The 25745-nt window shown below is 42.2% G+C and overlaps 1 protein-coding gene across 1 annotated transcript in view; it reads left to right on the forward strand.

Annotated features, from left to right (window-relative positions):
* kalrna (kalirin RhoGEF kinase a) overlaps window positions 1-25745 on the forward strand; it is a 303497-nt gene that overhangs the window by 230119 nt on the left and 47633 nt on the right. The window contains exons 37-38 of the mRNA XM_056610756.1: window positions 1835-1913; window positions 3169-3336. Of these exons, the coding sequence (XP_056466731.1) occupies window positions 1835-1913; window positions 3169-3336 (247 nt within the window). The remainder of the gene's footprint in view (window positions 1-1834; window positions 1914-3168; window positions 3337-25745) is intronic.

The following is a 25745-nucleotide window of genomic DNA, read 5'->3' on the forward strand; positions in this document are numbered from 1 at the left end:
TGTGTGGTCCAAACATGATGTCTTACAGTCACTCTTAAGTAACTAGAGAAGTACCTGTCTGAGGTCAAGACTTATCTTAACGAGGTAAAGACTTACCTGAATGAGGTAAAGACTTACCTGTCTGAGGTAAAGACTTTCAATACCATGTAAGTGATTCACCTGTTCAAGGTAACTGATATTCCGGTCCAAGGTAACTGATTTACCTGTCCAAGGTAACTGATTTAACTGTCCAAGGTACTGAACTAACTACAGTATTATTTGATAGGTGGTCATGTGCATCGCAGCAGATACTTGGGGTCATTCGGAAACCTTGCAACTTCCTGTTGGTTTGATGTAATCAGTATGTGTTCAATTATCTCTGACCCAGAAGTTAACTACAATCTATGATGGGATAGAATGGCTGTTACCACAGAAATCTGACATTACATTCTTTATGGTGTCTGTTGAGGTCATCTACTCTATCTTCCTTTATTACTTTCTTTCACTCTGTGCTATTACTGAAGGCCCATTTCCACCAGATCCAGCTCAGAAGCGGTACGGCAGCGAAGAGTCTGTGTTCTGTACTGCAATCCACACTAGAAGCAGTCCGGACACGTTTCGGCTGAGTTATGGCTAAGCGACGTCACAATGTAGTCCTCAGCAAGACGCGAGCCCGCTTGCGATGCGTTCATGACACTAGACGTTAATAATAATAATAATAATAACGTTAGTAACGTTAACTTATCAATCGGTGGGAAGTTTAAACTCATGAATATAGATGGACTATGTTACGTGATTGTGTTAGACTGTTTTCAAAACAGGTAGGCTTTTAGATCAAAATAAGTAGCGTTGTCTGTGTGTCTGTAGCAAATGGTTACTATTGTCTGCGGCAAACGTTTTGCTGGCATGACGCTACTTAGATGGATCTGGTGAAAATTGGCCTTAAGTTGTTGTGAGTAGAGCTGTCATTTAAACGCGTTATTAACGACGTTAACGCAAACCAATTTTAACGGCGTTTTTTTTTCTTTGGCCCAAAACAAAGAAGCAGTAGCCTGACTGCTATGTTCAAATGACATTTGTTCAAAGCAGTCGTTTAATTGCACTATAGGCTCTTTTTTTGTATCGTCCTGTTTTGATCAGTATATGCCAATGTTGTTCTCAATAAAAAATCATTTGCACAAGGCAAGCCGATGCACTTCACCATGTTGATAAGAGAATTAAAATGAGAAGAATTATGGGACAAAAAAATCAAGGGATATTTAGCATAGAAAAAGAATTTGCGATTAATCGCGAGTTAACTATGACATTAATGCGATTAATCACGATTAAATATTTTATGGTTTATAGTTGTGAGTAGTTGCGAGTTTTTTTTAATTCTTTGTTAAGTGTGTTACTTTATTATCAGGTCTTTTGTCCACCAATTATTTTTTGAAACGTAAACACATACCCACACAAACACCGACACGCACCCCAACACACACACACACAACGACACACGCACACATCCCAACACACACACACAAACGATAGACACACGATGAGATAGATAGAGATTTTATGCTCAAAGTCCAAAGATAGCCTTATCTTCTTTGTGTGGGTCAAATTATCAACATGAAAAACAATATCAATAATTCTACTTGTTCTCTCTCTCCCTCCCTCTTTGTCGCTCTACCTTTCTCTCTCTCCCTCTCTATGTCGCTCTACTGCTCTCTCTACCATTTCATCTCTGTCTCTTTATCGTTCTATCTCTCCCTCTCTATGTCTCTCTACCGTTCTCTCTCTCCCTCTCTCTCTATGTTTCTCTACCGTTCTCTCTCTACCACTCCCTCTCTGTGTCTCTCTACCTTCTCTCCAGCTCTCAGGGGGATGTGAGTTGACTGTGGTTCGCCAAGACTTTACCGCTGGCTGCAGTTCAGAGTTGACCATCAGTTCAGGTAACACACAGACAGGTAGACAGACAGGTAGACGGGTTACACACAATCAGGTAACAAATACACACACACACAGACGGGGAAACAGATAGACAGACAAGTTTACAGGGAGGCAGAATGACAGACAGGGAGACACTAAGACCGGTAACACAAGTAACAACCAGACAGGAGATAAACATTTAGACAGATGAGGAGACAGATGGGTAACACAAGAGTAACACACAGACAGTTGGGGGGAAAACTAGACATAGAGACAGGAAGACAGACTGACAGAAGGGGAGGCAGACATACAGATGACACACCATCAGACAGGTAAACTACTATACAGACAGAAAGGTAGAACACTAGACAGACAGACAGACAGACAGACAGGTAGAACACTAGAAAGACGGAAAGGTAAAACAATAGACAGCCAGACAGGTAGAACACTAGCCAGACAGACAGCTAGAACACTAGACGGACAGACAGGTAGAAAATTAGACAGCCAGACAGACCTACATTGAGAGCAACAGGCACATGGAAAATAGACAAACAGATGGGTAAAGACAGACAGACAGACAAGTAGACAGACGGGTAAGACAACACAACAGAAAGAAAGACAGACAGGTAGACAGACTGTTAAGCAACACAACAGACAATTGGGGAAAAACAGACAAAGGGATGACAGACAGGCAGACCGGTAGACAAATGAGCCACACACAGACAGGTGAATAAAAAGAAAGACAGATTGACAGGATAGACAGACACAGATGGGTAAAAAGACAGAGGTTAGACCAGTAGACAGACAGGCAGGTAGACCATTAGACAGTCAGACGGATAGGGCACAGATGTAAACCACTAGACAGTCAGACAGGTAGACCACTAGACAGAAAGATAGACCACTAGACAGACAGAAAGGTAGACCGCTAAACAGACAGACAGACCGACAGACAGACAGGTAGACCACCAGACAGTTAGACAGATAGGACACAGAGGTAGACCACCAGACAGGTAGACCACTAGGCAGTCAGACGGATAGGACACTGAGGTAGACCACTAGACAGTCAGGCAGGTAGACCACTAGACAGACAGAAAGGTAGACCAATAGACAGTCAGACAGGTAGACCACTAGGCAGTCAGACGGATAGGACACTGAGGTAGACCACTAGACAGTCAGGCAGGTAGACCACTAGACAGACAGAAAGGTAGACCAATAGACAGTCAGACAGGTAGACGCTGAGGTAAGGTGTTTGAGGAGGTGCTTCCCTCTGTGTCTCAGGTCAGACAGTGGAGCTGGTAGAGAAACCCATTGAGAGACCGGGCTGGTACCTGGTCCGGACCACCGACCGGACCCCTCCCCAGGAGGGCTTGGTCCCCAGCACCGCACTCTGTGTGTCCCACTCCCGCTCCAGCGTCGAGATGGACTGCATCTTCAGCTCCGGGAGAGGTAGGACCCTACCCCCCCTCGTAGCTCCTAAAAGAGGACCTCCAGTCAGCTTGTCCTCCAGGCTATAGGGTGTTCCTCACTACTTCAATCAGCGAGCCTGGTCCTTACTACTCCAGTCAGCTAGCCTGGTCCTCACTCCTCCAGGCTATAGGATGGTCCTCACTACTACAGTTAGCTAGCCTGGTTCTCACTCCTCCAGGCTATAGGGTGGTCCTCACTACTACAGTCAGCTAACCTGGTCCTCCCTCCTCCAGGCTAAAAGATGGTCCTCACTACTACAGGCTATCGGGTTGGCCTCAATGATACGGGCTATAGGGCAGGGGTTGGCATCTACTGGCCCGCCAGACATAATGTCTGGCCCGCCAGATTATTCAGAAGTCATGTGATTTTTTTTATTTTTTTTTATTATTTTTATTATTTTTTGAATATCGAATACCTATATCTGTCAGGTTAAATGTAAAGGACCGGATACAGTGAACTTTTTTTTCTTTCACAACAGTTTTTGAATTTAATTGCATCAATTCCTTCTACTACTCCCGGAAGTTTAGAGACGCACTCGTCACGGTCACACGTAAGCTGCGAGGGGCTGAGTGGAAGTTATTGGAAACTATGCAATATTAAATTAAACGGAACCCCCTTTATAGGCCTATATACCAACCATGGCGACCCTACATTACGTATTTGTGTGTGATACTGCACGTAGAGAAAGGCAGGAGCTGTTGACAAAAGTCCACAAAAGATTTTGCTGTTCAACGCAAGTAGAGTCTCTGATGAGGCTACTTCGCCTGCAGCTCTTCTAATGGTGAGTAGGCTAGGAACGGAGGGTTGTGTGTGAGCGCAGTCAGTCAGCACCCGCCATGGTGTGTGTACTGTATATGTGCGTGTGTATGCGCGCAGTCAATCAGCACCCGCCGGTGTGCGTGTGTGTGTGTGCAGTCAGTCAGCACCCGCTGTGGTGTGTATGTGTATTGTGTTGTTTTGTGTTGCGTGATGTGTTTTAAGAGTGGTTGGCTGCTTTTTTAGGTGCGCACTACTGCCCTCTCTCCAGCATATGGCCTTTCTACACTGCCAAGCCGGTTCGGTCGAGGCTTGGCACGCCCGGCGATTTCACCATCTCAAGTTTCCTGTGTAAAACCGGGGGGGTAAAATCCCTCATTCGTCACGGCGTGGGCTTTCTTGGTACACTGGAGAAGGCGGGTCTGCGCACAGAGTCTAAACCCGTTTAGAATAATTTGCATATTCCCAAATGTTTTTATGAATGAAGACACCCGCATGCAAGAATGAGTTCACGTCTGAGTGTAGGCTACAAACGGGGCTATTTACAAGTGCGAAAACGTCAATATATTCTTTATTTTGCTGACCACTTTTGGGTTAGGGACGGGTTAGGGTTTTTTATACCGACAAAAGCCTCGTCAGGACAGTTCCTCTGCGTCTCCTAAACGTCTTTGTTTAATATGACTGCATCACCTTCTCTCACATGATCAGCAGCTCGCGGATTTCACTTTCTCTCCAGTCAGAACTAGAGCCCGACCGATATAGGATTTTTAAGGCCGATACCGATACGAATATTTGTGATTTAAAAATCCGATATGCCGATATATCGGCCTATATATATATATATATATATATATATATATATATATATATATATATATATATAAAAACAAAATCCAGAAACGCGCAACAAAACAAACAGATTTCCCTAACATTGGTTATTTGTAGTCCTTTTCACTCTCAGCTAACACGTAACAACAGCAAAACTGGACATGGTAGTCTTGAAGTCATGAAGTCATGCTTATCGACTTTAGAAAATTGATGGGGATGTTCTTTTAATTGTTATTCAAGCAATCTATGTCTCGTGACAGCTGCCAACTTACCATGAACACACTTGCACACATGAACAACACCGATGATCTCGTCATTCACTCTGCCTAACTCTGGCTGAATCAGCGGGTTTGGGGCGTTAGAGAGCCCTCTGGTGAACGAACTTTTTTTTTTTATATTCATTTATCGGCCATTATAAATGCCGATACCGAATAGTTTGAAAAATGCCTAATATCGGCCTGCCGATATATCGGTCGGGCTCTAGTCAGAACTGCTCATGATGATATCGCTGCGTTGTCTCTGTGGAGACAGTGCAGCAACACCTCTACCCAACGTGATCAGGCATCAGGGACGCGCAAAGTCAGTCCGAGGGGGGGGTGCTGAGAGAAAGTCTATATAATGACGTCATAATAAATGCTGCGCAACATCCATTGTTTACAGAGACGAGATTAAGGGTGACTTCACATTCAGGGCTCCGCTCTGATAAACACTCAACTGGTGTGTAAAAAGGCTAACTCTGCCACTCTGTTATTCACAAACGTTAGCAAGTAAACAATGTGGAAATTAGAGTCAACTCGGCTGATACTGTGCTGAATTTCACACACTAACAACATGCCGACAAGCTGTTGCCGTCCGGGATTATACAGAGTTTATAACAAGGATTCAGGTGGTTATTTCTAAAGGTTTACAAAGGAAACTGACAATAAAAGAAAGCCTTCATTTTCATCCAGAGTTACGAGTTGTCTGATATGAGGAAAGTGACCGTCCGTCTTTGCTCTTTTTTTGCCAACCAGTTTACGTGCGGGATTCCAAAATCAAAGCGATAACATTCAACGTGTCTACAGTATTAATATGGCCAGCAACATTTTACACCCATTTTAGAATGTTTTGCACTACAACAGATGTTGAACACCAACATGCTTATGTAAAATCAGCATAGTACCATATTCAGCTATGGACAGTTCTGCGTTGTGTGTCATAGCCTACGTCAGCCTACACAGACAATGTTCTAAATAAAATTATATGATAAATATCATAAAAAGGGTGGATGTCAATAATTTAATGAAAAATCATGTTTGTGGAACATTGCTGCCAATATGGGAAATTAATGTAGCCTAGGCCTAATCAAACTTTCTTCCTTGCAGTTACAGCCAGGGGCCGTCAGGGGGGGGGGGGGGTGCTGCAGCACCCTAAGCACCCCCACTTCCCGCGTCCCTGTCAGGCATGACATTTACGTGTTTAGGGCAAATACTTGTTTGTATGTACGTCTTTTAAGAGTCATCTAGTGCTTGGTAGGCATATGATTTATGCCTCGTTTCCGCATACGTATGTTTTTCGTATCCGTGCTTCCGTAAATTTACGGAAGGGGTCGCTAGTGTTTTACGTACGGACATGAATTTATTTACGGACAGCCGTTTTTAGGAGACCGGTACTTTGGAACATGAGGATGGACATATACAGAGATAAAAACAAAACCAACCAGGCTTGGAAAGAGATCAGCGAGGAGTTCGGCCTGCCAGGTACTTGCATGTTTTGTGAAATATATTTAATTAAAAAGAGCGGGTGACCGTTGATACTTAACTTTCATACGGTATCTCCGTAAAACGACGGCGAAAGTTACATTTTCTGAACGTATATTACGGACATACCGGACAGAAATTTTACGGAGGGGAGGAGTCTCGGAGGAAAAACTGACATTACGGAGAATCACATAGGAATGAATGGACTTTCGGTCGGAGACGGTTGGATCGCATACGCGAATGTACCTATGTGGAAACGAGGCGTAAGCCAGCTGACGGGCCTGCGTTGCAGTTCCAGATGCACTTTCATTAATCAATTCCTTGAACTAGCCTTGGCTAATGTTCTGGCCCGCCACCTACTGGCTGGAAAAAAAATTGTCCTGAGGCCAAACCTAGTTGCCGACCGCTGCTATAGCGTGTTGTGGTCACTGCTTTACTGCCCTCTAGTGGTGAGCTCGTTCATGTTCAGCTGCAGGTAAATAACACCTTCATCCCATCCAGTCACATCACATCCCTCTCCCACCTCCTGCAGGGGGCAGCGTTATCCTGCGGAGGAGACAGGGGTAGAGAGAGCGACGAGAGCGGAGGGAGGTTACCAATGAGAATGCCTCACTGTGTAGCAACCGCTTTAGGTTCACGAGACAGCTTGTGTTTCCATGACAACATACAAATCATACAGTTGATGTAGCGTCCTGCTCTACTGTATGGAAATTATATGACACCCTTGCACTTGCAAATGCTTGCACACAATGGAGAACATACAGCAACAGTCCTACCGTGGCTCTTCTGTGAGGTCCTGTCATGTGACTTCAGCTGTACCTGGAATGAGCAGGAAGTGAGAAGAACTCTGACAACACATGCAAATATGTTTGGGATATACCCTAACCCTAACTCACAGACGGACAACCCACTTCATGCACATGCTTTGCAACGATGTGCAAACAGTTTGCCAATTAACATGTGTAACCGGGCCAGCCTACAACAAGGGGTCATACACCGAGCGCACACTAGAGGGTGCTTTATCTCCCAACCCCACAGCAATGTGAGGACACCTGTACATACCATTGACACATTAACTCCTTTCTCAAATAATAATGGGTGAGACCACCGCCTATGGTCGGAATCCTATTGGAGTGCAAAATAATTTTGAAAAGTGCAACACTTCCAATCTGCCAGTGTTAATCAGAACTGAGCTCGGAGAGGCTGTAGCCCGCTGCTCGTCTGTTACTCAGAGATCCTCTGGACGTCCTGGGACCTGTGATCTGCCATGTACACCAATGGGCCTTGCAACCGTGACAACAAACGATGTGTGTCGTCTACGCTAACTACCCTAACTACACTAAAATGTTGTGTTAGTGTAGTTAGGGTAGACGACATTCGCCGTTTTGTTAGTGTAGTGTGTGTGTGTTTTTTTTTTTTTTTTTACTGTCCCACCTCCTGGCTCATTAGGCTGCTTCCCAACGGTCAGATCGTCGTGAGTGTGTGTGTGTGTGTGTGGCAGGGATGGAAATTAACACCCACCACACGCCACTTGCGGGTGGAGTTGTATTGTGGCGGGTGAATTGTGTCACTTCACCGTGTGTCACTGTGTCGGGTAATACTTTCCAGTCAGGTCAGATCAAATTTGCATATTTAATACATTTGTCATACGGCGCTGCACAGTTCCACAACCATTAGTGTCAACATCCGGCCCCCTTCTTCTTCTACGCCTCTTTTGCTGAACTGCGACTGTCAACATCTGGGATAATATACCGGTAACAGGGCTCTCAAGTCTCAGGCATTCGGCGTGAGATACACGCAATTCGGAAGAAGACGATGGGTATGTCGCATAAACGTCGTCATCGTCTTGCCGTCCCTCCCCGTTCTGTGATTGGTTCTCCATCTCAGGCGAAAATCGGATCCATGGAATCCAGGCTGCCTCGCAGCGTGAAATGAAATCGCGTGCAAGGCAGCATGGCAATAGCCCATAGATAGTATATAAAATGGATGTAGCATCCAGGCAGAACTCAGTTATTCCAACTGCATCCAATTCTCTTGGTTTATGCGCGTCGCCATCTTAGTTTGACTCATCATAGTTTGACTCTGCCTCATTTCCTTTAACCAAAAAAGGGCATTGATCTCCCGCTCCCCATTGATGGGGGGCGGGAGATACGTCCATCTAGGTGACATACACCGAATTAGCAACATTAGCTAGCTGTCACTCAAAATGCTGCGCACCTAATTGTTCATACATTTTAACGTCCAATAAAATAAAAACTAGCCTCCTCAAAAAAAGTTCACCCCCTCAGTGTTGTCATGGAGATATGAACTAAACATTCTGACTAGAATGTTTGGTAACCCTTCCTTTTACAGTCCCCTAATTACTAGGTATTTACCCGGTACATACATGGTAAATTATAGTGTATTACTGGGTAATTACCACTGGTAATAAGAAGGTAAATACAGAGGTAGTTACCCGGTAAATACATGGTAAATCATAGTGTATTACTGGGTAATTACCATTGGTAATAAGAAGGTAAATACAGAGGAATTATCCAGTAAATACATGGTCAATCATAGTGTATTACTGGGTAATTACCATTGGTAATAAGAATGTAAATACAGAGGAATAATCCGGTAAATTATAGTGTAGTACTGTGTAATTACCACTGGTAATAAGAAGGTAAATACAGAGGAATTACAGCAGAAATATACCAAGTAAAACCTCCACTATTACCCATCAACTCAACTAAGTAGCGTGTAGTTGTAACTGTTTTAGGTTGGTAATAACTCCGATATTGTGTACTTAATAGGAAATTAGGCAACCAATTCTTAGAAACACCTATTATCCAAGGTTTATGTTGGTAACAGCCCAAATTTAATGATGTACTATCTAGAAATTAGCATAGTACTTTCCAATAAAATACTTTTTCTTAGTTATTATTCATAGCTACACCCATTTAGAAAGGGTTTATTCAATTTACCACTATGGAATTACTTACCTGGTAACAACCTCTGCAGGAAGTTTTCCTCTAGTGTCATGGTACATCTTCTTAAATACTGGGTACGAAGCCGTTTGTTTCCATGGTATTACCAGGTTCTTACCATATAATTTATAATAGATACATTCCATTATCCATGCAGTCAACACAAACATGTACCATGTACGTTCTGCGACGTTACCAAGTAAAACACGACAATTTACCCAGTAAGTAAGCTGAAACTGTACTGTAAAAGGAAGCCTCGTTTGTTTCCATGGTATTACCAGGTTCTTACCATATAATGTGTAATACATTATTCCCTTTTCCATGCAGTCAACACAAACTTGTACCATGTACGTTCTGCGACGTTACCAAGTAAAACACGACAATTTACCCAGTAATTAAGCTGAAACTGTACTGTAAAAGGAAGCCTCGTTTGTTTCCATGGTATTACCAGGTTCTTACCATATAATTTGTAATACATTATTCCCTTTTCCATGTAGTCAACACAAACTTGTACCATGTACGTTCTGCGACGTTACCAAGTAAAACACGACAATTTACCCAGTAATTAAGCTGAAACTGTACTGTAAAAGGAAGCCTTGTTTGTTTCCATGGTATTACCAGGCTCTTACCATATAAGTTGTAACTGGTTATTCCCTTTTCCATGCAATCAACAAAAAACATATATGTTCTGCAACATCGTTCACCAGTAGTTAAGCACTTTAATTGTTGTTATAAAACCCCAAACCACTGTTGATGAAAGACATATTAAAATTAAACAAAATCAAAGGCTTATCTTTCAAACAATGCATATCTCACAAACAGGCACTGAACACTGAAGAAATCGGACAAAAAAAAGAGCCGTCCACATCAACTCAATTTAAATGTTACTGATGGTGTTTTCATAAAACACATGACAGTGTTATGGCAAGTGACCACAAGGAAGACTGCTTCAACCTCTACAATTTGAATTAGTGGTGAATGCCATGCAGCAATCTGCCTATGGGAGCATCTTTGTGGTCATTTGCAAACCAATGAGTCCACTCGATGAATGAGAGATGACTCTTTAGCGTCTTCTCTGTGAGGTATCCCTGCAGTCTCCACATCTGGGATTTGAAGGCTGACCAAGACCTGACCAGGTACCTCCAAATCTCCCCATTAGGACTGTCAATTAATGAACATTTCTAGAACATGTAGAACTCAAAGATTATTTTGTTTATCAGTTAAGAAAGGATGCTGGTCCTCTGGCAATTGTGTTTGGTCATATTGAAAAGAGAAAAAGGCATAGCCATAGATACAGTTAATATGACGGGAGGGGACAGGCTCTAAGCTCCGGTTAGCCCTTTAGCATCGAGCTAGCGGAGCTTCTGTCATTCAAATAACTCGGACATGTTGTTTAAAACCTATAACACCCAATTTATTAAAATATCCGGATTTAATCGGGCTCTCTCCCATAAGTACAGTTAATAGGACGGGAAGAGACAGGCTCTCTTAGCCCCGGTTAGCGCGATGCTTAAGAGCAGCTCTACCGGAGCATGCCACCTCAACAGGTGCAAGTTAGCCTCCGGTTTGATATCTGCCGGATATTCGGTTTACCACCCAATCGGATTCATCAACATAAGTGCAATACATTACGGGCTTAGTATGTTGAGGACGGTTTAGGACACCGTATCACGAAAAATCACAAACACATGTTGTCGCCATCAATGTCTGTGCAACAACGTCATTTACGTTCTGGCTGCTACCTGTTTTAGGGACCGTCAACAAATTACACTCACCGACTGTTGGCAGAGACGTTACCATGGAATTGTTTCAGGAAATTAATCACAAAAATATATTGCAATATAGTTAATCATAATTCAGTTAATAGTTTAATATTCGACAAAAATCGACCAAACTATATTTGAAATTATTAATTGTTTAACAATAATGCAATATATTAGAAAAGTTACCTGCAGTAAGTAGCAGCCCACCAGTGGCAACTACTACTACAATCAGGTGACAAAATGTATTTTTTAGTGATTTTTATGTTATTTTATATGATTTATTTCCAGAAACAATTCCATGGTAACGTCTCTGCCACCAGTCGCTGAGTGTAACTTGTTGACGGTCCCTAAAATAGGTAGCAGCCAGAGAACGTAAATGACGTTGTTGCACAGACATCGATGGCGACAACATGTGTTTGTGATTTTTCGCGATACGGTGTCCTAAACCGTCCTCAACATACTAAGCCCGTAATGTATTGCACTTATGTTGATGAATCCGATTGGGTGGTAAACCGAATATCCGGCGAATATCAAACCGGAGGCCAACTTGCACCTGTTGAGGTGCCATGCTCCGGTAGAGCTGCTCTTTAGCATCGCGCTAACCGGGGCTAACAGAGCCTGTCTCTTCCCGTCCTATTAACTGTACTTATGGGAGAGAGCCCGATTAAATCCGGATATTTTAATAAATTGGGTGTTATAGGTTTTGAACAACATGTCCGAGTTATTTGAATGACAGAAGCTCAGCTAGCTCGATGCTAAAGGGCTAACCGGAGCTAACTGCCTGTCCCCTCCCGTCCTATTAACTGTATTTATGGCTATGCCTTTTTCTCTTTTCAATATGACCAAACACAATGGCCAGAGGACCAGCATCCTTTCTTAACTGATAAACAAAATAATCTTTGAGTTCTACATGTTCTAGAAATGTTCATTAATTGACAGTCCTAATGTTTATTTTCTTGTCTTCTGATTCTTGAAGGGGAGATTTGGAGGTACCTGGTCAGGTCTTGGTCAGCCTTCAAATCCCAGATTTGGAGACTGCAGGGATACCTCACAGAGAAGACACTAAAGAGTCATCTCTCATTCATCGAGTGGACTCATTGGTTTGCGAATGACCACAAAGATGCTCCCATAGGCAGATTGCTGCATGGCATTCACCACTTATTCAAATTGTAGAGGTTGACGCAGTCTTCCTTGTGGTCACTTGCCATAACACTGTCATGTGTTTTATGAAAACACCATCAGTAACATTTAAATTGAGTTGATGTGGACGGCTCTTTTTTTTGTCCGATTTCTTCAGTGTTCAGTGCCTGTTTGTGAGATATGCATTGTTTGGAAAAGCCTTTGATTTTGTTTAATTTTAATATGTCTTTCATCAACAGTGGTTTGGGGTTTTATAACAACAATTAAAGTGCTTAACTACTGGTGAACGATGTTGCAGAACATATATGGTTTGTGTTGATTGCATGGAAAAGGGATTAACCAGTTACAACTTATATGGTAAGAGCCTGTAATACGATGGAAACAAACAAGGCTTCCTTTTACAGTACAGTTTCAGCTTACTTACTGGGTAAATTGTCGTGTTTTACTTGGTAACGTCGCAGAACGTACATGGTACAAGTTTGTGTTGACTGCATGGAAAAGGGAATAATGTATTACAAATTATGTGGTAAGAACCTGGTAATACCATGGAAACAAACAAGGCTTCCTTTTACAGTACAGTTTCAGCTTAATTACTGGGTAAATTGTCGTGTTTTACTTGGTAACGTCGCAGAACGTACATGGTACAAGTTTGTGTTGACTGCATGGAAAAGGGAATAATGTATTACAAATTATATGGTAAGAACCTGGTAATACCATGGAAACAAACGAGGCTTCCTTTTACAGTACAGTTTCAGCTTAATTACTGGGTAAATTGGTGTGTTTTACTTGGTAACGTCGCAGAACGTACATGGTACAAGTTTGTGTTGACTGCATGGATAATGGAATGTATCTATTATAAATTATATGGTAAGAAGTACCTGGTAATACCATGGAAACAAACGGCTTTGTACCCAGTATTTAAGAAGATGTACCATAACACTAGAGGAAAACTTCCTGCAGAGGTTGTTACCAGGTAAGTAATTCCATAGTGGTAAATCGAATAAACCCTTTCTAAATGGGTGTAGGTACGAATAATAACTACGAAAAAGTATTTTATTAGAAAGTACTATGCTAATAGATAGTACATCATTAAACTTCGGCTGTTAAGAACATAAACCTTGAATAATAAGTGTTTCTAAGAATTGGTTGCCTAATTTCCTAGGAAGTACACAATATCAGAGTTATTACCAACCTAAAACAGTTACAACTACACGCTACTTAGTTGAGTTGATGGGTAATAGTGGAGGTTTTACTTGGTATATCAGCTGTAATTCCTCTGTATTTGCCTTCTTATTACCAGTGGTAATTACACAGCACTACACTATAATTTACCGGATAATTCCTCTGTATTTACATTCTTATTACCAATGGTAATTACCCAGTAATACACTATGATTTACCATGTATTTACCGGGTAACTACCTCTGTATTTACCTTCTTATTACCAGTGGTAATTACCCAGTAATACACTATGATTTACCATGTATTTGCCGGGTAACTACCTCTGTATTTACCTTCTTATTACCAGTGGTAATTACCCAGTAATACACTATGATTTACCATGTATGTACCGGGTAAATACCTAGTAATTAGGGGACTGTAAAAGGAAGGGTTACCGAATGTTTTTTTGGACCAGGCTGTAAATAGGTTTAATAAGACTGTGAAAACGGCCTGTTTAACATGTGAGTCAACGAAGAATTGCTCCCTTTTGTTACCACCTCGTAGTGGCCACCCAGTGCTACTGCAATGTTTGTCACTTCCGCATTGGATGCTGGTATATCTCGCTGTGGTTGGGGCTTGCTATAGCCAGGCTATTTCGGAGGCGGGACACGTTCAGAATTCCATTCATAAATTAACTTGTCTGGCTGGCTGAAATTTGAGGGGGGTTCTGGGAGTGTCCATGGTTAGATTTGTGTAACCAACGAGAGAGAGGTATGATCAGTTAAGTATGACGAAGGAGAAGTGTATGGAAGCAAATCTGTGCCATCGGATTTTGAAAATAAAAAGCCATGGAATTCTAAGCACTGAATATTTATGCATTGAAATAACGTGTCTGGACTTGAATTTCAACGTAATCAACGTCCCCACGTTGAAATGTTTAAGGTTGAATATTTGATTTAGAATTTTTAACATTGAAAAGTAAAGCTGAATAGGGGTTCAATTCAAATCCAGTTACGTTATTTCAATGCATAAATATTCAGTGCATAGAGTTCAATGGCTTTTTATTTTCAAAATCCGATGGCACAGATTTACTTCCATAGAAGTGACTCAAACATTTTGTGGTTGAGAGGGCGTATCGGTTTCCACCATAGGTTTCTACAGGACAAAATCTGTGTGGGGGTGGGGGAATCTAGAGCAGTTCTCCACATGAAGAAATATTCAGTTTCTATTGTCATACCAAATGGATATGTTCAAAAAAGAACAAGGAATTGAAAGCTACTTTCAATAGGCCTCGGCTACATTCATTTCCCATATTGGCAGCAATGTTCCACTTTCAGCTGGAATTCACTGGTACATCAAAACCACGTGTCTTCTTTAGATTTCAGTTCCCACAGTTCAGCAGCGGCATTCATTCAGAATCAGAGCCCACATTCAAGCTGCATTTAGGGCGACTATCACTACCCAGCCGAAAAAAAAAAAAAGTTCACTAGTCGTAGCGAGCATTAATTTGCAGTGTCAGAATTCTGAGAATTTAGTCAGCATTCAGATTTCTCAGAATTCTCTGACACTGCAAATTAAAGCGCTACTACTAGCAAACTACTTTCAGCGTGACTGGAGAGAACTTCCTTAAATTAACCTTTAATGCTAGATTTGCAAGAACGCTTTTGTGTGAATTAGTTTGGTTCTCTTTCATGGAAGCCGGAAGTAGGAGATTCCTGGGGCTTGCCCCATGGACATATTATAGAATGGACACCGTATTCCAAAATGGCGCCCATTCATTCCTATGTATACTGCTCAATGGCGCAGGGCAACATCAAGGAGAGATATGCTTCCTCATCATGGGAGCCTAGCCACGCCCTAGTTCATGACGTACCGGATGCAGAAATATTCTTATCTTTTAGCACCCCCCCGTCAACAAACCAGCGCAAGGCCGGCCGGGCCTGTCGTGGCAATTTCTCTATCAGATATTGCGTCTAAGGCAGATGAGATATTTAGATGCAAAAAGCACACAATACTTGCAGGGAATTGCTGGTCATATATATTTGCAATAAAAGTACGAACAAAGATACATCACAACATGCATCAACAAACAACATAACAGGCATACAATATAATAATCTGAGGCCTCAGATGGGAGTTCACCCTGCGTGTTACTTCATACTCTAAAGGTACGCTCGGGAGAAGTCCACCGATTGTTCAGAGTCGTGAGTTCTTATTCACTTGGGTTGGGTTCTGGAGGGGGTGTGTCCCCCAATAAACCAATAGCCTTTGTTTACCAGATGGTAATCTTTACAATTGAAGCTCCCCTGGATGCCATTGGAGGAGGTGGCGGTGTCGCGTTAAAATTGTACCGGGGGCGAAAATTGTACCGGCCTACGTCATCAGTTGTTGACAAATTCCAAACCTGCCTGGCAACAGACGACGCGATCGTCGTCTGTTGGTTCTTGAACATTCGCGCGTCGAATGACGTGGGAAGGTTCTTGAACATTCGCAAACTTTCATGCTTGTTCATTGCACTCCTTCATTGAGCGTGACAAGACAGGTTTTTGAAACCTGTTTTAAACACTCAGTTTACTTGCTAAATTCGATTAAACAATTCAATACAATACAAATATAAAGTAAAAACAAGTGTTATCTAGCGATCCATTATTATCTGTATTATGTTATTTGGTGTTCGGCAACATGAGCGCGAATGGTTTTTGAAACCTGCTTTAAACACTCAGTTTACTAGCTAAATTTGATTAAACAATTCAATAAAATAAAAATACAAATATAAAGTAAAAACAAGTGTTATCTTGCGATCCGTTATCTGTATTATGTTATTTCGTCTTTGGAAACATGAGCCGAATGTTTTTTGAAACCTGCCAACGGACAACCCAATCAAATCAGTTGTCAAGTTGTCAACAACTGATGACGTAGGCCGGTACAATATTCACCCCCGGTACAATTTTAACGTGACAGCGGCCGTGCCATGTAACCCTCTGGCTTCGTTGACGCTAGCCAGGGGGTCGAGGAACAGGCCCATACATCAAAGGATTGCATGGAAGATGATTTACAACACACGAAAACATAGCAACACGCAGGCAATAAAAATCACACGACCCTCGAAGGTTCACACTTTAGATGACCCACTAGGAGAGTTGAAGGCAGGCAATATATGCATCACACAAAATAGTAACAAAACTTAAGTTCATAGATAGACCGTAAACGTAACAACATGTAGATTTTCCATCACAGGCCGAAACAACACCTGTCACTACGACTCCTTTCAGCTGCCCACCCCTCCTTCTCCAGCAAAAAATAATAACATAAAACGGCTAATAAAACGCTTGAGGTGGCATTTTGAAAAGAGAAAACTTAAATTTTTTAAGTATGGCATAAAGATAATTATGAGCCTTTGATTGACATTTTTTGCGGAGACACATTCCTGTTCGCCACTTGTATTGGAGTGAACAGAGATATCTACTTCTGGGCTCTATGAATCGAGGGATCCGTCCACAGCCCGCTTAAACAGCTGCAATACCAGGCTTGGCCGCTGAGCACTGGTGGATTGCGGAAGTATGCACTGTTCCTGGGGGCTTGAATTCAACCCATGCACACGCTCACACGCCACACTTTGTATTTCTCAAGCAGATAAATTAACAGGATAGCGCCCACCAATTTGGGCTGCTATTTAACAGTGTTACAGGTAGGATTCAAATGTGTTTCCCATACGTAGGGTAGGCCTAACCAGACGTCCTCTTTTGCCCGGACATGCCCTCTTTAAAAAAAAAAAAAAAAAACACTTTTAAAAAATGTTTTGCGGAATTTCAAAATCGTCCGGGATTTTATTAAAGCCTCATACATTTGCGTTGCGTTTCTCTGGGTCGTTCACAAACTAGTTAGGCTACGCACTTCCCTACCCAGTTCTGTTTGCTTTGCATTGGTGGAAGTGAGTAGGGGGAGTGGTTAAGTAGAGCCTTCATATTGGACCATAGATATATATATTAATTAGATGCCTCGTGCGCGGTTCTGGCCAATGGAGTCGAATGTCACCACTGCCGGCCATTTTACCACGGTAAGCTGCTCACCAATAACATTAGCTGTGTTCGAAATCGTTCCCTATACACTCCTTCCCTATTCCCTATATAGTGTACATGATATAGTGCACTATATAGGGAATAGGGAACGAGAATTCGGACACTACGCTGAACATTTCTAAACGTCATTTGCGTCAGTAAATGCGCCGGGTATTTGTGTGACGCAGACAGATGCGCCCACATCATGTAAACAAACCGGGCACTCTCGAGGAAAGCTGGAGGTTGTATTGATGTTGAATGTTACATTTCCTTGAACAAGGTTTTTCTTATTAATTTTGAATGTTACATTTTCTATGTTAAATCCCAAATAAATTGTTGACATTTCTAAATGAAAGCCGGAGACTCCATCATTCAATGTATTCGTTTTCGCGGTTATTCAGCTTCTTCTTTTCCTCCGGAAAAATACAACCGCATTGCATTGTAGTATACGGGAGTAACATGTAGGGAACATCGTATGTACCCTATTTTAAGTCCACTATGTAGTGCCCTATATAGTGGACCACTGAGAATTCGAACACCCTACAAAATGGCGTGCACCCTATTTAGTGCACTACATCCATGATAGGGAACGATTTCGAACACAGCTATTGTGTTGGTAGCAGGGATGTACTGGCCCAAAAATTTGGCCCGGGACTTTGGGATGGAGAGGCCTTTTATGAGACCGCGGGAATAGCGCGCGTAGAATTTTGCCCCGGTGTAAAATAATAAAAATGAGTCCTTATCCGTGGATATGTGCATTGCAACTGCATGTTAATGTTGGGATGTGCATGTGTTTAGAATATTGTGAAGATCACTGGGAAATATTTTATAAGCAATCTTGTCCATGTACAAAATATTACAAATTGCATGTGCCTAGAAAGGTAAATAAAGGCTGAAAATGATCTAAATAGTGCAAGATACAATTATTTTAGTGGAAAAAGCGTTTATTAGCGGTGGTATCTAATAAATCGCTCTCTAATCAATAGCCTACTTCATTCACTGCCTCTTCCGTGGGCATTACAATATTATGAATAGTTCTCCGACGTCTCTGGTATTTCCATAATTAGTTTAAGTCATTATTATATTGCCAAAAATGCTCGCTAGTGCACCTGTCATAGCTATGCTGCTGTGTCCTGTTCCCTCACCATCGCTGACAGGGGCGTCGCCGTCAACCTTGGCTTTTCCACGGAAATGGTCGGTTAATTTAGCACATTTGGCTGCGTCTTGCTCTAAAAAATTTTTCCTTTTCAACCTCAACTTCTGAGTGGCACCCGATTATTTTTCCTCTCCACCACCTTTTTGACATTTTCGTATTTCTGTGTAACTTCAGTGAGATCAACGAGAAGTAAGTGACCCGGCCGTGTGTCAGGCTGAGCCAATCAGAAATGACAGACCGCGGAGCAGTCCAAGTTGGGAGGGGCCGTTCGGCCGCTCGCTGTGGCCGCTCGCTTTGCCCCCATACACTGTGGGGGTGCTCCCCCCTCTAAATTGACAGTAATACATCGGGCCCGTTTCACCGTCAGGCAAGAGCTCAGTTTCGCGCTGTAAGCAAATATACGGCAGCAGGCCGTATATTTGCTTTTTAAATAACCATAACTTGCTCAATTTTCAACCGATTTTCCAATGGTTTGTTTTGTTATAAACGTCAGTGATGTAGGTATGGCAGTACATACTTATGAATAATTGTTAGGTTCTAAGAAAAATAGAAAAATGTTCTAAAATAGGTACAGGATTTCCCTTTGGGAATATACATCAAGAAGGACTGCATGTTGAAATCCCCACCCTGTACAGAGATGTATTTATGTAATTATAACCATGTGTTTTCATATGAAATTAATATTACACAGAACAGATAGGTGCAAGAAATACACACATGCACAAGGTATTCATGTTATTTATGTTAAATCAATACATGGGTTACTAAAACTCGGCAATATGTTGTGTTGGTAATTTCATTCAAATCTATCTACAGTCAAGTATGCATTTAGACAAATACGATAAAATATGATTATAATATGGGCAACCTTTTTGGCTGTTCAGAAACACTGAAGGCATGATGTCACCATAGGTTTGCAGAGAACAATATACAATATGCACACTGAAGGCATGATGCCACCATAGGTTTGCAGATAACTATTTATCAGATAACTAGTAACTAGTATCAGATAACTAGTAACTGCCAAAACCTCATACTACTCCAACCTCATCAACACTGGTACAGGCAACAGCAGAGTCCTCTTCTCAACAGTCAGCCACTTACTTCAGCCTCCTAAATCTCTCCCTCCAGACATTTCCACCACCCAATGCACTGCGTTCCTTGACTTCTTCAGCTCTAAAATCAACACCATTCACCAACAACTGGCCTCATCTCGCACCCCCTCTGATGACCCACCCTGGATGATAACCTCTGGCCAACCTCTCATCAGCTCCCTCTCTGACTTCACCCTAGTAACAGAACAGACCGTTTCAGAACTCATCCGCAAAGCCAAAACCACCACCTGTCAGCTCGATCCTCTTCCCACCTCCCTTGTCAAAGCATGTCTTCCGTCCATCTCCCCCATGATCACCAACATAATTAACTCCTCCCTCACTACTGGTACTGTACCCCCCACTCTCAAGCTGGCTGCCATCACTCCCATCCTGAAAAAACCTGGTGCTGACCCAACTGACCTTAACCATTACCGGCCCATCTCCAATCTCCCTTTCATCTCCAAAACACTTGAAAGGGTGGTTGCCGCACAACTACAGTCCCACCTCGACACTAACAATCTCCACGAACCGTTCCAATCTGGCTTCCGTCCAAAACACAGCACTGAAACAGCCCTAGTCAAAATCACCAACGACCTCCTCCTTGCAGCCGACTCTGGATTACTCACCATTCTCATCCTCCTCGATCTCAGCGCAGCATTCGACACCATCTCCCACCCTCTGCTCCTGGACCGCCTAGCTGGTATTGGGATCACTGGTGCTGCACTCTCCTGGTTTACATCCTACCTCACCGGCCGTCAACAATTTGTTCAACTAAGCAACCACAAGTCTGGGTGTTCAGGTGTCTCACTGGGTGTCCCCCAGGGGTCAGTCTTGGGTCCACTCCTCTTCACCACTTACCTCCTCCCGCTGGGCACACTCCTCCGTCACCATGGGGTTCATTTTCACTGCTACGCTGACGACACACAGGTCTACATCTCCACCAAACCCACCGCTGCCATCCCCCCCACTTCCCTCATCACGTGCCTGGAAGAGATCCGGAGCTGGTTGAGCAGGAACTTCCTGAAACTCAATGGAAACAAGACCGAGGCCCTGCTCATCGGATCCAAATCCACCCTCACTAAATCACAACACACCCCAGCTCCACTCATAATTATCGATGGATTCCCAGTACCCTTCTCCTCCAAAGTCAAGAGCCTCGGCGTCATCCTGGACAACACCCTCTCATTCGCACCCCATATTCACAACATCACCCGGACTGCATTCTTCCACCTCCGCAACATCGCCAGACTCCGCCCATCACTGACCCAATCCAGCACTGAAATCCTAGTTCACTCATTTGTCACATCACGCATAGACTACTGCAACGCCCTCCTCACCGGACTCCCCACCAAACTCATCAACAGACTGCAGATCATTCAGAACTCAGCCGCCCGGATCATCACCCGCACCAAATCATCTGACCACATCACCCCTGTCCTCATTCAACTTCACTGGCTCCCAGTACACTACCGCATCCAATACAAAACCCTACTCCTCACCTACAAAGCTCTCCACAACCTAGCCCCCAGTTATCTCTGCGACCTCCTCCAAGAATACACTCCCTCCCGCTCCCTCCGCTCAACCTCTGCTGGACTACTATGTATCCCCACATCACGACTCACTTCAATGGGTGCCCGGTCATTCAGCTGTTCAGCACCCAGGCTCTGGAACTCCCTCCCCCCACACATAAAACAGTCAGACACCATTACAACCTTCAAGTCACAACTCAAAACTCACCTGTTCAAACTCGCACACAACGTCTAACTGATCACTGTTTTGTTTGTTTTTTTGTTTTGTTTTGTCTTGTTTTTGTTTTATTTATTTCTTATTGCTTATGTTTATTTATTTATTTATTTATTTATTTTTTCCACAATGTCTTGTTTTTTAAAAAATGTATGATGACTATATGCTCTGTAAGGTGACCTTGGGTGTTTTGAAAGGCGCCTCTAAATTAAATGTATTATTATTATTATTATTATTATTTACAATATGCTTTGGGAAACCTTAAAAAAGTGAGAAATGCACCCAGATATATTAATTGTCAACATTTTCAATCAGTTTTTAAGATTAACCACATTAAAAACAATAAAAAGGTGTCCAAAATTCCATTCACAACAAACATATTCTAAAAAGCCTTTTGTCAACAACAATCTAGCAATACTATTATGTCATACTAGCCCCGCTGTTCCTGTGTAACAGGACCTGTATTGTATATACTTCCACTAAGTAACTAACGATTATCCTAAAAATAAAAGTCATAATATTATATTATCCTACAGGTGAAAGGTGATCCCACGGGTTCTCGTTTCGAGAGTTCGCAGATTAACGCATCAGTAGGCTGCACAAAAGTCTGGCATCTTCACTTGTTAGCAATTTCCTGTAGAATTCATAATGCAAGACAAACAAACCCGATTGGAAATCATTTGCAACTTCAGTTTAATCATGTTCAACTTAAATTATATTGAAAATATCAATTCTGCCTCTCCCATTGATGTTAAATTACTGGGTAGCTAGTAGCCTACCCGTGATACACAACTAAGCTGCACGATTAAGTCGTTTTTCGATGAGAAAAGCTGCAATTTAAACATGTTCAAGCATCCAGAATTATAACCACGTTAATAACGTTTGTAAGAAACCAAACCGTTTGTAAATCCGTCAAGATTTCAGAGTATTAGCGTAAGAGTATTAGCGTTTGTGCAGATCACTGACTTACGTCCGCTACAACAGATTCCACCAGAAAGCTTTACTCTGGTAAGATGGCGGCCTATGGTGACGTTCTAGACGCCGCCGTAGGGCATCTAGTTAATATATATATATATCAGTGGCGGCTGGTAGTTTTTCAAGTGAGGGAGGAAGGACTGCGCGCTTGGTTGCCATTGGCCTGCTTGCACTGTTGGTGTATGGTGGCATAAGAATGGGAGACTCAAGTTGTTTCAGGGTGTTTTGGTGAACTACAAAATAGTAGGGCTAGTTAGATAGTGATAGTTATGTGAATACATTTGATACAAAGCCACCAGTGGCATCACTGTAATTTGAAAGCTGGTGGGCAGCATGTCTTTGAAATGGACCACAAGGGCAGAAGGAAAGGATGCAAAGCCCATTCGTCAAATCAGGCCTACTATTGATTTGTAAAAGTAAATAAAAAAATCTGGGCCTATTTTTGCCCTCAATGACTGAAGTTATTGGTTGTAATTTAGCTATGTTTATTTTCAGTCACACTTGTTTTAAGAAAAGACTGACCAAAAGTGATGCCATTTAAAATGCATCATGCTCTGAATCATTCACCCGTTCCACACCATTTCCACAATATCAAACAGAACGGTCAGAGTAACAAACTAGTAAAAGAACGAGAACATTATTCTAGATTCAACCTTATCTATAGGCATGGTGCCTAGCAAGGAATGTCGCCTAGCAGCACCAACCTGAACTTGACACTAGTGGTGGCGTTTGGTTGCCCTATCAAGATTTTTCACATCAGGGAAACCATGAACAGCCCACGTTGGAGATTTGCCATTATTCATTAGCAAACAGAGCCAGGATTACAGTCGATTGCTAGTAATGCTACCAGTAAGCCACGAGTACCTAGCAAAACATGTAGCACCCACAACACTGACGTTGCCATTACTTTTGGTGATCTCGATTTTGCGAAGTCGTCTACCTTTTTCTTTGGTCGCTAACTTAGCACTGTAACTCAATGAATGGAATGCTTTGTGTAATTAAACATGAACAATGTCCTCTGTTTCCAATGTTTCCATTGTACACTTTATTCGCAAATGTTAGAATCTTGTTATCCTTCAGATGATGTCACCTGCTTTGCGTCTCTAACTGAGCGGCAATGCAGGCAGAGCGGGTTTGTTTGTTATCGACAGCGTTGCCAGATTGGGTAAATTTCCCGCCCAATGATCCCGCCCAGCCTAAAAAGGTTAAAAGTAGCCCAATTGGGTGGGAAATCTGCTCAATCTGGCAACACTGCTCACCAGCCAGGGATCCTGCTGATTGGTTCATAGCGCAACGCGACTAGATTTTTGCGCGAATCAGACGCCTGTAAGGTCACACCCACTCAGAGGAGGACTTTCCTCCTCTCTCCCATTGAAACCCATGTTATTCACCGGCCGCCAGTACTTTTGGGGTAATGAATGGGAGTCAACGGAGGCTGAGGGAGGACCTTCCTCCCTGAAATAATTGTCAAAAGGCGATAGGGGGTGCTAATGTCCCTTTACCCAGGGAAACAAACATTATATATTCAAAGGCATTAAAGTAGTCATATTTAAGGGCATTAATTCATTACAGTAGTCTGGGCAATCTACATGTTTTATTCTCAACAATGTTAAGGAGGATCTTCCTCCCTCTCCTCAATGGAGAAGCCTCCACTGATATATATATATGGATTGGACGGTTTGACTTACACAGTTACCGTCGTGTTTTGTATTTTATTCTTTTACCATTATTGTTTTATAGGGACAAACATTAACAAATTTCTCCTACAGGGGATTGATAAAGTTCTATCTAGACTATTGAACAGAAAGAAACACTTTACCACATTAGCCTGCTGAATGCGACAGATATATTTTCAGCATTGGACTGAATGCCACATAAATATATAATTATGTTTTGCACGTTTGCAACGTTTAAAATATTAGTGTTAAGGGCCAATAATGCTTACTATCATACATTAGTTACCATGTCTGTGGACACATTTGTAAGCAGTCTCATGTTAATATAAAAAAAACAAATTAACTTATGTAGCCATGCATGTTGTTTTATTGTTAATATTTAAATTTGTTTTTTATTGAAAATACTTTATAGATTAATTATCCCCAAACTTGTCGTCGTAACACCTTTGAAATATGACTTAACATGGCGGATACCATTGTTTAATCTTATGTGGTAAGAGTGTAATGTTTTCCACTCAGTTCCTTGGTAGAACCTACTTACAGAAAAAATCACTTCTGATGGAAAAAAGATGTGTATGAAAAACACTTTTTTTTAATCTATTGTTACTATTATATTGTTTAAAATATACGCATATATAAGAAAAAATATAGCGTGTAAAAAGTGGCTGGTAAAAAAAGATGAGTGGCTGGTAGATTTTTAAATCTACCTGCCACAGTGGCTGGTGGGCAAAAACACACGCACGCACACACTCTTGGTGTTTCAGGTGACTCAGACCATGACGGCCAGCTCTCTCTCTCTCTTGGTCTGGTGGTCTTGCTAAAGTCACCTGACATTATCATTATTTGGCATCATTAATATAAATTATTATTTAGTACATGTAATGTATCCATAAATACCTTGTTATAACCCTGTTCAATATAAAAACAACAAGCCAACATTACTGTAGCTAGTGTCTGTCTATGAATATGTGAGTGGCTTTACACCTGGTCTGAGCAGAGAGAGAGAGAGGGAGAGAGAGAGGGGGGGAGGGGCGGGTTAGACTGTCCATTGTATTCTCTGTAATCAGTGCTCCTCCCCCTCTCTCTCTCTCTCTCTCTCTCTCTTTCTCTCTCTCTCTCTCTCTCTCTCTCTCTCTCTCTCTCTCTCTCTCTCTCTCTCTCTCTCTCTCTCTCTCTCTCTCTCTCTCTCTCTCTCTCTCTCTCTCTCTCTCTCTCTCTCTCTCTTCTGAGTCTGAAGTTGCTCAGTGGATGTCAGACTCATCACACAAAGTCAGTCGAACAGTCAGTTGGACACTGTTTCATTTGGAGATTTCATATTGTTCTTTGAGTGGCC

The sequence above is a fragment of the Gadus chalcogrammus genome, chromosome 16 (assembly GCF_026213295.1).
Source record: "Gadus chalcogrammus isolate NIFS_2021 chromosome 16, NIFS_Gcha_1.0, whole genome shotgun sequence".
Lineage (NCBI taxonomy): Eukaryota > Metazoa > Chordata > Actinopteri > Gadiformes > Gadidae > Gadus > Gadus chalcogrammus.